Source organism: Echeneis naucrates, chromosome 8 (genome assembly GCF_900963305.1).
Source record: "Echeneis naucrates chromosome 8, fEcheNa1.1, whole genome shotgun sequence".
Lineage (NCBI taxonomy): Eukaryota > Metazoa > Chordata > Actinopteri > Carangiformes > Echeneidae > Echeneis > Echeneis naucrates.
In genome coordinates this window covers 16514423-16524822 of record NC_042518.1, presented here as the reverse complement: position 1 = coordinate 16524822, position 10400 = coordinate 16514423, and the positions used below count along the sequence as shown (strand labels likewise).

At 43.3% G+C, this 10400-nt stretch overlaps 3 protein-coding genes and 1 non-coding gene across 6 annotated transcripts; 1 reads left to right on the top strand and 3 right to left on the bottom strand.

The window, feature by feature from the left end:
- Positions 1 to 163: 163 nt before the first annotated feature.
- ndufa6 (NADH:ubiquinone oxidoreductase subunit A6) lies at positions 164 to 1570 on the top strand. Its single transcript, XM_029508357.1, has 3 exons — positions 164 to 338; positions 1133 to 1248; positions 1350 to 1570. The coding sequence occupies exons 1-3, from the start codon at positions 200 to 202 to the stop codon at positions 1482 to 1484; spliced, it is 390 nt and encodes a 129-aa protein (XP_029364217.1). The 5' UTR covers positions 164 to 199; the 3' UTR covers positions 1485 to 1570.
- smdt1a (single-pass membrane protein with aspartate-rich tail 1a) lies at positions 1568 to 3179 on the bottom strand. Of its 2 annotated transcripts, none has more exons than XM_029508358.1 (3): positions 3027 to 3179; positions 2689 to 2853; positions 1568 to 2326 (listed from the first exon to the last, which is right to left on the bottom strand). In XM_029508358.1, the coding sequence occupies exons 1-2, from the start codon at positions 3150 to 3152 to the stop codon at positions 2716 to 2718; spliced, it is 264 nt and encodes an 87-aa protein (XP_029364218.1). In that variant the 5' UTR covers positions 3153 to 3179; the 3' UTR covers positions 1568 to 2326; positions 2689 to 2715. The 2 variants fall into 2 exon arrangements, with proteins under 2 accessions (XP_029364218.1, XP_029364219.1); XM_029508359.1 differs by having other exon boundaries at positions 2713 to 2853.
- Positions 3180 to 3352: 173 nt separating this feature from the next.
- On the bottom strand, positions 3353 to 9603 carry fam234b (family with sequence similarity 234 member B). 2 transcript variants are annotated; one of them, XM_029508987.1, is made up of 13 exons: positions 9481 to 9603; positions 7774 to 8310; positions 7232 to 7345; positions 6762 to 6929; positions 6317 to 6432; positions 5950 to 6100; positions 5722 to 5863; positions 5236 to 5430; positions 5035 to 5113; positions 4740 to 4907; positions 4508 to 4628; positions 4148 to 4374; positions 3353 to 4048 (listed from the first exon to the last, which is right to left on the bottom strand). In XM_029508987.1, exons 1-13 carry the CDS (start codon positions 9515 to 9517, stop codon positions 4046 to 4048), a joined length of 2058 nt encoding a protein of 685 aa, XP_029364847.1. In that variant the 5' UTR covers positions 9518 to 9603; the 3' UTR covers positions 3353 to 4045. The 2 variants fall into 2 exon arrangements, with proteins under 2 accessions (XP_029364847.1, XP_029364848.1); XM_029508988.1 differs by having other exon boundaries at positions 4740 to 4832.
- Positions 9604 to 9897: 294 nt separating this feature from the next.
- LOC115048225 (U12 minor spliceosomal RNA) lies at positions 9898 to 10051 on the bottom strand. Its single transcript, XR_003841051.1, has one exon. It is a non-coding gene; the product is annotated as a U12 minor spliceosomal RNA (small nuclear RNA).
- Between the last annotated feature and the right edge of the window lie 349 nt (positions 10052 to 10400).

Sequence of the window (10400 nt, the reverse complement as noted above, 5' to 3'; positions counted from 1 at the left end):
GCTTGAATGTTAAGAGGCTGTGATACTCATTTACTTTGCTGAAAATCCAAAAACCTTAAATTATAATACAGTTCAGTAATGTGAAAGTCAGGGGCTGTTCTGTGGTGACACCGCCTCCCTCCAGGTGGCACCACGGCCTGGATCAACAAAATTACACCACCAAAGAAGAAAAACCGGAAACGCTCAGACAGCAGCCGGAATGGCGTCCACAGCGGCGACGCGAGCTGCAGCTGCTGCTTCTAAAGTGGTTAAACCGATTTTCAGCCGGGACCTGGATGAGGCCAAACGTAGGGTACGGGAGCTGTACCGGGCCTGGTACCGGGAGGTTCCAAACACGGGTAGGTCGCTGTGCGGCGGCGGGAAAGGGGTAGGCGAGCGTCAAGGTCGCGTCTGTGTGGACGATCAACAGAGTGAACAACATTAGCTGCTAGCAAACAAGCCACTTCACAAACCCTCTGTTCCAGGCAGTGGATACAAACTCAGATATTATCTCCAAACGGAATCAAGGATGAGAAAATTCTCAATTTCATTAAGTATTTGTTCTCCTCCAATCACCATCAACTGTGGAGACACCTGATTGTTCATCTAGATCTGTTAAACTGTATTCTGGTATATGTTCTGGAATAAACTGCAGTATTGTCACAGTAAAAAATAGCGTGGATCTGTCAGTGCTAATGGAGCCAGCAGGTCTGCGGGTTCATGCTTTGACTCCATTCAGACTATTGCACCATAGAAAAGTGTTCATTCAGCCATGTAGCTGAGTCAGACCCAGCTGGTACAGATGATTGGCATGAAATGTGGCAAAGAATGCACAGGAGATTTACATCGGGCTGTAGTTATTATGTTACAAGTGGAGGTGAGATTAAAGGGTATGGGATATGACATTGTGTGGTTCACATTCTCACCAAATCACATAGACAATAACCAACAATTAATTAACAGCATGACAAGATGTGTATCAAGAACCTGGTATAACCTTTACTCTGTGCTGTCCAGAAATAACTTATAAAGTAGCATTAGCCCTGCTTTATTAAAAGTAAAAACATAAGTTAATCTCTTTAATGATAATTGTAATTGAGTTCTGGGATGAAATTGATGTGCTGGAAACTGACTTGTACTTCTTTCTCTGAAGTTGCTGTGTTTCAGCTGGACATCACAGTTGGTCAGGGACGAGACAAAGTGAGGGAGATGTTCGACAAAAACAAGCACGTCACTGACCCTCGTGTGATTGACCTTTTAGTTGTTAAGGTAACAACACACGAAACGTCCTGTAAACTGCGTTAACCACTGTCATTTAATCCAACCTCATTTGAATGAATATATTTCTTTGCACATCATTTAATTCCCAGGGTAAAATGGAGCTGCAAGAAACAATCCAAGTCTGGAAGCAGAAGACCCATGTAATGCGCTACTTTCATGAGACTGAGGAACCTCGTCCAACTGATTTCATGTCCAAATTCTACCGCGGTCATGATCCTGTGTAGCTGTCTGCTGATGTCTGACCTACTTTGCTTGTGTCCAGTGTAACAGATGTTCCCCTTTATTGTAAATACACAATTAACAATCAGAAGCCTGAAAGTGTCATTCATTTATTAAAAGGACAATCACACTTGACTGGCTAGAAGAAATAAAAGCAGTAAGACGGTTAACATAAGTGAAGATGTGGAAGGGTCATTACCATTTGAAGCTGCCACAAACAGGTTGAAGTATTTAAATTCAAAGCTCAATCTCAATTAGCAGGGACAGCTCAAGAGAACACACGCCAAATAACAGACAGCACTGTGAACGTTGTTTTCTCAAATTCTTGATGAAGCTGCTCACAACCCATCAGGCAGGCACCACAATATTTTGAATGAGTCCCGGTCCCTCCACAGACAATGTTTTACATAATTCTTTGTGCATATTGTGTTGGCATTCATTTGGCTGACTCTTTGGATCAAATTTTAAATGTGACTTGTTCAAAGTAATGTTTGAAAATTTAGTCTAATATACATGGAGAAGCAAGCTTTTGTTCTGATCATAGTCTGTTCAATTCAGTTTCCACAAACAGAACATGTACAATGGATTATAGGATGTCTATTTTACGATTGCATGAAAATCATCAACTAACAACTAACAAAAAAGTTTTGCAATTACCATTTCCTTTATTTGGACTCAAGTAGTGCAATGCAAATACGTTGCACTGCAATCAGCCTGTAACAGCTCCAGCTCAATGCCAGTAGCAACAAAAACCCTGAATCCATTGCAGTCAAACACACAGCAGAGAGGGGCATTTATCTGTGCAGGGGCTCATAGTCACCTCCCAGTGGTGACAAAACAAGATGATCTGTAGAAGAAAGAGAGGATGTCATTGTGAACGGTGACTTTAACAAATAAAAGTTTATCTCCACTTATCCTACACTCTAAAATTCAATGTATTCACTGACTGAAATCCGAAAATCACCCCCTTTATTTGTGATAGTTTCAGCACAATTGCCACTGATGATACATGAAGTCATTCTGATTTCCCAAATAAATTCCCATTTGACTAATTCTAGTTGGGAATCTTGAGTATGTAGTAAATGTGAAATCTCTTCAATGAATGAGTGTGTCTCAGATAAACTAAATACACTGATGACGTTTGTTGTGTGTGTGTGTGTGTGCTTTGCCACTTTTGACAGTGAAGCCCACAGTCCCAGCCTCTGATACCTGACAACCAGGAAGTCTACAGACCCTTCAGTCATCATCGTCGTCGTCCTCCGGGACAAAGATGTCGTGCTCCTCCAGCAGCGCAGCAAAGTTCTTGCTGATTTGAGTCCCCACATACAAGAAGGGCATCACTACCAGAGCAATCCGGACAAGGCCGAAGGGGGTCTGCTCCGCAGTGTCACACACCCCCCCATAGAGACAACCACGTTAGTTCACGTCAGGACTGAAACTATATGCAAGAGAAAGACTGCAGTACAGCCTATAAACACAGCATGGACGGTGCTGGGTCTGCCTGCAGGGAGGATCAGTCCACACTCAGCCTCCACTTCAATACTCACCTTCTTGGGTTTGGGCAGGACGGCCCCGGACGGAGAGCACACGGCTGTCCGGCGGGGGGTCACCGCTCTCCCCGGCCCGTGTCTGAGGGCCGACAGTCCGGCCAGGCGACCGAGGACCGACACCATGTTTACGACGTTTGGTGCGGCAGCAATGCGGAAAAACGAGAACCGGTTTTTTTTGGGGTTTTTTTTTTTTTGGGCATGTAGCCACAACAGCGCCGCCCTGCGCCTCTGCACCGACACACTACACTCTCCTCCGGCATAACGATCATCAGAAGGACCAAAAAGTGTTGAAATAAAACGACGCAGGAAGCACAGAGGTGGTTTCCTCACTTTCTGTTGTAAGTGAAGTTGTAGCTTACATTAAAATGCCATAACATTTAGCAGCCACATATTCACATAAAATAATAATAATAAAAACAGACAAAAAAGGGCAAACAATAAAATTCCAAATGTTAAAGCAAACCAATAAATACTGTACAGCATTAAATATTTACAGATTCCCTATAGAACTTGACTTGGTGATGAGCAGAGAGATGACAATTAGAGGCTTTGTGACAAAATACATGTGACTGAGAGATGAAACTACATAAATACAGCTGTCTTTGAAGAATTATATAAGTGATGCATACTGTAAACACATTTCATCCTTCCTTTCAGTAATAAATTACAAGAATAAAGTTATTCCCCTGTCGTGATGTCCACACAATCTTTAACATTCATTTATATCTTACAAAGTCCTCATATGCAACTTAAACCCTTTAAATAAACTTCACAATATAAATCAAAACAATACAAAATATCTGCTAACAAATGAGCAAAGAAATGTATCTCTCAAGGAACGGAAGTTGAATTTGTATTTAGTGTACCTAGCAGGAAGAAAAAGGCTCAAATGTATTTTTAGCATCTCCTTAGTGCAGTGCTGCAGTTCACAGCCGGTATCCCTTTCACCCTAACTCGAGGTCCTGTCAGTCGTACCACTTTGTGCCACACAGGCCATTGGCAGCAGCGGCGCCTCATCACTGAACAAAGAAACACAGGTAAGACATGCTGATCACTGACTGATCACTGCTGTCACTGAGCCTCCTCAATCGATTTGACTGTCAAGTTCCATAACTCACCTGATGTTTGAAGGTCAGACCACTGAAGAACTCGTTGACCTCAAACATGGGGGGTTTAACGGGTGCCCCAGTATTGTCGCTTTCCTCCAGCCTGACGATTTGTCCCTTCGCGATGGCAGCTTTGAGGCTCATACTCTTAACTATTTGAGCGTTGGGCTCAGAGTCTGGTGTGGGCCGGGAGGATATGGTGATGTAAGAGGCGTCTTTCTGATGCTCCTCATAGCTCACTGTCAGGAGGGAACAGGAGAAAATTGGAGGTGTTTATTAGTTTAACATGTGCATTACTTTGCCATTATCTACCACTGAAATCCTTATATTGTTATACGTCTACAGCTGGAGGATTTTTACTATGGTGTTTACCTGCTGAGGTGACTGCTGTGTCTGTGGTACTAGTGAGCTCCAACAGGATTGTGGGATATGCTGGGTGCAGCAGGAAGAGTTTTCTGATGACAGGCTCTGCTGCAGCTACACCAGGGGCCACCTATACAGCCAGTACATACGTTTAGTATAACGTTGACATCGGAATTCAGAAGACTGAGCACTGAGTGTGACCCAGTTTCTCTAATCCCCTTGGTCTTTGTGGCAGACTCACAGTTGTCTTGGTTGCACTCTTCTTTGCACTGATTGGTTCACTGGCCCAAAAAAGGAACACTGATTGGCCATTTGAAGTGGAAATTGCAGACGTCTGCAAAACGAGACGAGGACACACAAACTGTGCTGACCAAAGAAGCTGGCCGTTTGTTCCATCAATAACTTGTGCCTGACAGAGAGAGGAGGGCTTTACTATCGGGGCTTGAGTTTCAGCAAAGTGTCAATATTGCCAAGCAGAAAAAACTGAGACACAACATGCCAGCTTTGGAAAAAAATTAAAACACTGTTTGTTTTACCTGCATGACGCCATTAGCTGAATGCTGAAAGAAAAGGTCAAGGATTCCATCACTATTGAAGTGTCCCAGGGCTGGTTGGCTACGTCAGGAAAAAAAACGTTTTAACACAGTGAAATCAGAAAAACATCCTGACATATACTTTTTTTTATCAGCTGCTGTTGAGCTGAAACAACTTAAATATAAGTGGTGCTAGAGTGGTACCTGTGAATGGGAGCTGAGTTGAAAGTCCATTTTTTACGTATGTCCCACTGTCTGACCACTGACAGTCTGCTGGAGCCATACACCAGCACCCAGTCACTTCTGGTGGCGTTCAGGTTTGAGACGGAGTCCAGGCTGTTGCGGTTATTGCCAAAATCAGGCACAAGAGGGAGCAGGAAGTCCACAAGCTCCGATCCTCTACAAACATGACACCAGAGGAGACATCTTTCAGTGAAACTGAAGCTGTGTCTGTTTACCACCAATGTATTCTGTGGTAAAGACATGCTCCTAAGATTGAATTCTGATCAACAAGTGTAACATGTTCTATTTAAACCAACTGGAATAAAATCAGCTCCAACACTAATACAGTGTGTGTGTTGGTCCTCCAGCAGGTTTTGTAGCTGTTTCAAACCAACAGTTTTTCACTGTGAAACAAAAAAAACTACTGTATCGTGTAACCAGAGCTAAGTACCAGTCACTAAGATGTACCTGTAAATGTGTATAGAGGAGGAAGAATTGGTTTTCTTGAGTTCCTCCCACACTGGATCCCTCATTTTAAGTGCTTGGCTTTTTGGCATTTTTCCAGTGGCATGAACATAAACGTCGCAGAGAGCGATGGCCTCTACATTCCCTGAGGATACAGACATTAACACAAAGTCTTGTAAAACTGCAGCGCTAATCAGTTGTATCACTTTGATTGCATATTTATTCCTTTACCTAGTCCAAACAGGACATAATATGCCCCCTTTTGTGTCACATGCAGCAAAGGACCAATCAGTTTCCCTTGGCCAGTGAGGTTGAAGGATACTGGATGTCCTAACTGCAACCCTGTCACCCCTGAGATCAATGTCAGGGAGTGATTCAAAGCCTGGAAATGAACACAGTAGATATATATGAGTAGTCACTGAGTATGCAGGCTGTGAATGCCATTCTTTTCAAAGTTTCTGAAGATTTGAACAAAACGCTTTTCATACATCTGTTTACTTTAGATTTAGCTTTTTCTTGGGTTTTTGCTTGGGGGAAATAACTGACAACACAATTTTCTTTGGAGAGGTTGAATGGCTGTGTACAACTGTAACATTACCTCATCTGCACGCTTGGTGGCTATAAGCAGATCTGGGACTGAGTCACCCTGAAGGTCTGGGAGTAACACAGCTTGGGATTCAATGTTTTTGAGCTGGACTGACGATAAATTCTTCCCTGAGGAATGAAAAGAAATCTCTTTGACCTTGTTAAGTTTCACACTTTGAATGTTTGGGGTAGGTTCCTCTTATTGACCTGGTTTTACAAACTCACACTGCTGACCCTTTTGACTTTACACAGTGGTCTGGTTGGGAAAACATCACCAAAACAACTACACTTTTAGTACATATGAACAAATCCTTTACATTAACCCAGCAGCAATATTAATTCAGAATAAGATCAACAAAAATTTTGTAAAAGAGGTGGTTAGTAATTATTGTTCAATATGTCACCTTGACTTGAAAAAGAAAGACTGACTGAAGAGTTTGGATAGCGTGTCTTCTAACCTGTGGTACCGTTGATGGCTGTGAGGACAGACTTGCTGATGAGGAGACACACAGGTGACTGCTGGGAGCTGTACTGCAGGCCGCACTGGATATACATTACTGATTCTCCCATGACTTTCCTCCACAGCACCTGGCCGCTGACCGCAGACAGCACCACTGTACTGTGCACTGGGATAAAGGAAACAACACAATTTACTCCAGGAAACATACAGAATTGAAACACTCCATTGGCTAAACTGGTAAAAATAGGTCAGTAAAGTGGATTGCGGTTCAAATTAGTTTAACCAGCAGGTTATTTTATGCACACAGTTAAGTATAAACGGGAGCTCTTGTACTCGTGTCAACAAGATGTTATTTTCATACCAGTCTCTTCCCTTCGTCTCATGTAAAATGCCCCAACGCGTAATGACTGTTCTGAATCAATGGGATGGAAACACAGCCCACGACTTTTCTGAGAATTAGCTACATACCTTTGTTCCTCTTTGTGGGATGGACATCATTGGTCCACTCAGTAACACCAAGAAACACATCCTCCACCGAATCACCGTCAACATCCCACAATGCCAGCGCGGGCGGAATCACACCTACACCGAAAACCCAAAACAACATTAACGCTACCCATCCAGTCAACGTTTGGTAGATCGAGTCACTGATTGAGGAGACTAAACAAAACAAAACATCACTGACAAACTTTCTTGGCTGTGTTGTCAATGTGCATTTTCTAATATTCTTTCTCTGTATCCTGAGGTGGTTATTTAAGTAATCATACAACTGCATTTGTGCTTGTTGCCACATCCCATGAGTGTGTAGTGGGTAGAATGATGAACTCGATCCTGTGTAATTACAGCTGACTAATTAAAGGGTGAGCATGTGCTGTCTCATCAAACAGACTCCTCAGTTAGTCCTTATAAAGGAAGTAGTGGCACCTCCCTAATATGTATGATAGTGATAAAGCAAAACAAAGGAATTTCAGTAGTTCAATACAAACTTAACGTGATATTATTCCTTTTACCTCCTGCATATCCCAGTGCTCTCTCCCACTGCAGCCTCTTTTCTCCCTTCTGGCAAGGGATCAAGAATGCACACAGCAGCACCAGCAAAGTGGCACAGACCAGAGGCACCAAAAAAAACGCACTCCGGACAGCTTTCTTCATCCTCATCCTCTTTTCCTCTGCTTCAGTACTGTGAACGCCCAGCCCAGCACCCCCTAGTGAACCAGGCCCAGCTCTGTCCTCTCCTGCCCTGTCCGAGTCCCTTTGGCTCCAGTACTGCATGCCTTTCAGGTTGTCTCTGTCCTGCCTGGATTTGCTGGGGAGTCGCTCTCTCCATTCATCGTACTCTTCCTCTTCGTCATCCTGTGCCTCATCTTTGGCCCCGACAAGTCTTCCAGAGCTGCCACCCCGCAGTTTTGAAGATCCTGGGCCAAGGCAGTTATCCCTGCCAAGGCCATTACGGGGGTAGTTGAGAACGAGATCATCCTCCTCACTTTCATCCTCGCTGTCTGCTTGGGTGAGAGGGTCATACTCCCCCAGCTCCGAGCCCTTCTTCCCTTTGGGGCCACAGAAAGAAGATGAAGATACCCAATTAATGACGCAATTTCTGCCAATAGCAGAGCCTTTTTCAGGCCATATTAATACCGTAAAACAGTTCTCATCAGTGTATCTTGATTGGGAATCAAAGAAAACGGCTTTATGAAGATGCCTTTTAGATTTATTTCAGTCCGAGGGAACACAATGTCTACTTAAAAAACATAGCTTGTCTTAAATACGGAAAGTAAAGTATTTCGATTCTGCTGTACACAAGCTGCTAATTACTTTTGATGAGTCAATGTGGAGTTTCTTATGTTTTATCATAAATGAGTCGTTGACGTTCACCTCCAGGAGGTGTAGCATCAGGAAGCAGAAAGTTGCTGGCAGCTGACGGCAAGTTAGGGTCGTGATTAATACGATTGAAAAAATATATATAATTATTATATATAAATTACATATATATAATATAAAAAAATTATATACAATTTGACCTAATTGCAGAAAACAATAATAATAAGAATGACGTCTTTGGCTTGGATAAAACCCTAACCTTTTTTCACATCTTTACATGAACAATTTTGATTACAACATTAGACGGTTGAATACTTGTGTCATGATTATTTTTCATTGAATCACAAATAAGTAAACATGGAGACCTGTTCATGTAACGAAACCCCTCAATAATAAATTGTGGCGAATAAAAATAACACACCTGGAGATGCTGCTCATCGGAGAGGTCATGAGTCGTGTTATTTCAGCTCTATACACTAACTGTTCGCCTGTCAGACGTGTTGTTTCTGATTGTGTCGTACTTGTGTATGGTGCAGCAGCTCGGTTGTGCTGTGGTGATCATTAGCATGGAGCTAACAGCAGCAGGCAGCAGAAGGAGCCTGCCGCTATGCTCACATTGGAAAATGTCTCTCATCACAGTCTTTATGATTCAGAAACATGTGCCGAGGAAAAGCGCCTCGGCCATTGGACTGATGAGAGTCGTGATGCTAATGCTGACACAACAGGGATGAAAGGAACCAGCTGCATCTGAGCCGCTGTGTTGGAGAAGACCGGAGCAGACACCTCATCCTGCCCGGCGATGGTTTCATAAAAGTAGCTACGAAGCTGCTTCGTTTCTGTGAGTCTCCGGCTAAAAAATAAAATAATATAAACAAAATAAAATGTGTGAAGCATCTTACCGGGCAGCTTGAGGGCGCGGGACAGAGCTGCGGCCATTTCTCCGGTACCTGATCGCCTAGGATCGGCGAGGATCAACGGCGCGCCTGGGGGGATGAAAAGCTGCGTCTAGCGGACCCAGCAATTGGATCACCCTGTCCAACTGCATGCTGGGAGTTGTAGTATTCCTGTCGCGCTGTGCGACTACCTCGTGTATAATAACAGGGCGGAGACTCAGTTCGTTTGAACATGAAGTGTGATCCTCCTGCTGTACTGTCTGCAATAAATAATACAGAACCACGTGTCTGTAGGGATACTTAGAAAACACGCTGTAACAAACATTCTGCTTCGTTGGGTTTTAGTTGTCATTTAAAGTTACGGTTGCCATGGCTTCGTCTGGTTTAGGTTGTCGTGTTTTTTTTTATACAGCGGTGGGTGTCGGGATAGGTCCTGGTCCAGAGAGGCATCTCGCGAAGTAGGCGAGTCACCTGAGCCGGCAGACCTGTACCCGTTCAAAAATTCATCTCGTGATGTGAACGAGGACACGGGCGTCACCCCGGGTCGTTATTTTCCTTACTCATCAGTTTAAGGCATAAGGGTCTAACTGCTGGAGGGGGTGTATACTCAGCGTTGCCAGGTATTGTCTGTTACGGTGTCAAACTTAATTATGGAACATCAAAATGTCGAGTTCAGTTGGTATTAAACATGTCCATATTATTCGAATAATTTTGTGTTTAAGTGCTTATAAAAGATATTTTTGATGGTATACTTGGATTGTTTTTATTGACGATACATGTCGCAAAGGCTCATGGGTAAGTCCCGCAAATGGGGCCAAAGTAATCGATGGAAGATTGATTATTTGGTCGGAAGTCTTGTGTATTATACTGTAGAACGTGTTTCAGTAGTAGAGCAATAGAGTTGAAAATATTAAAAGTGTAGTTAG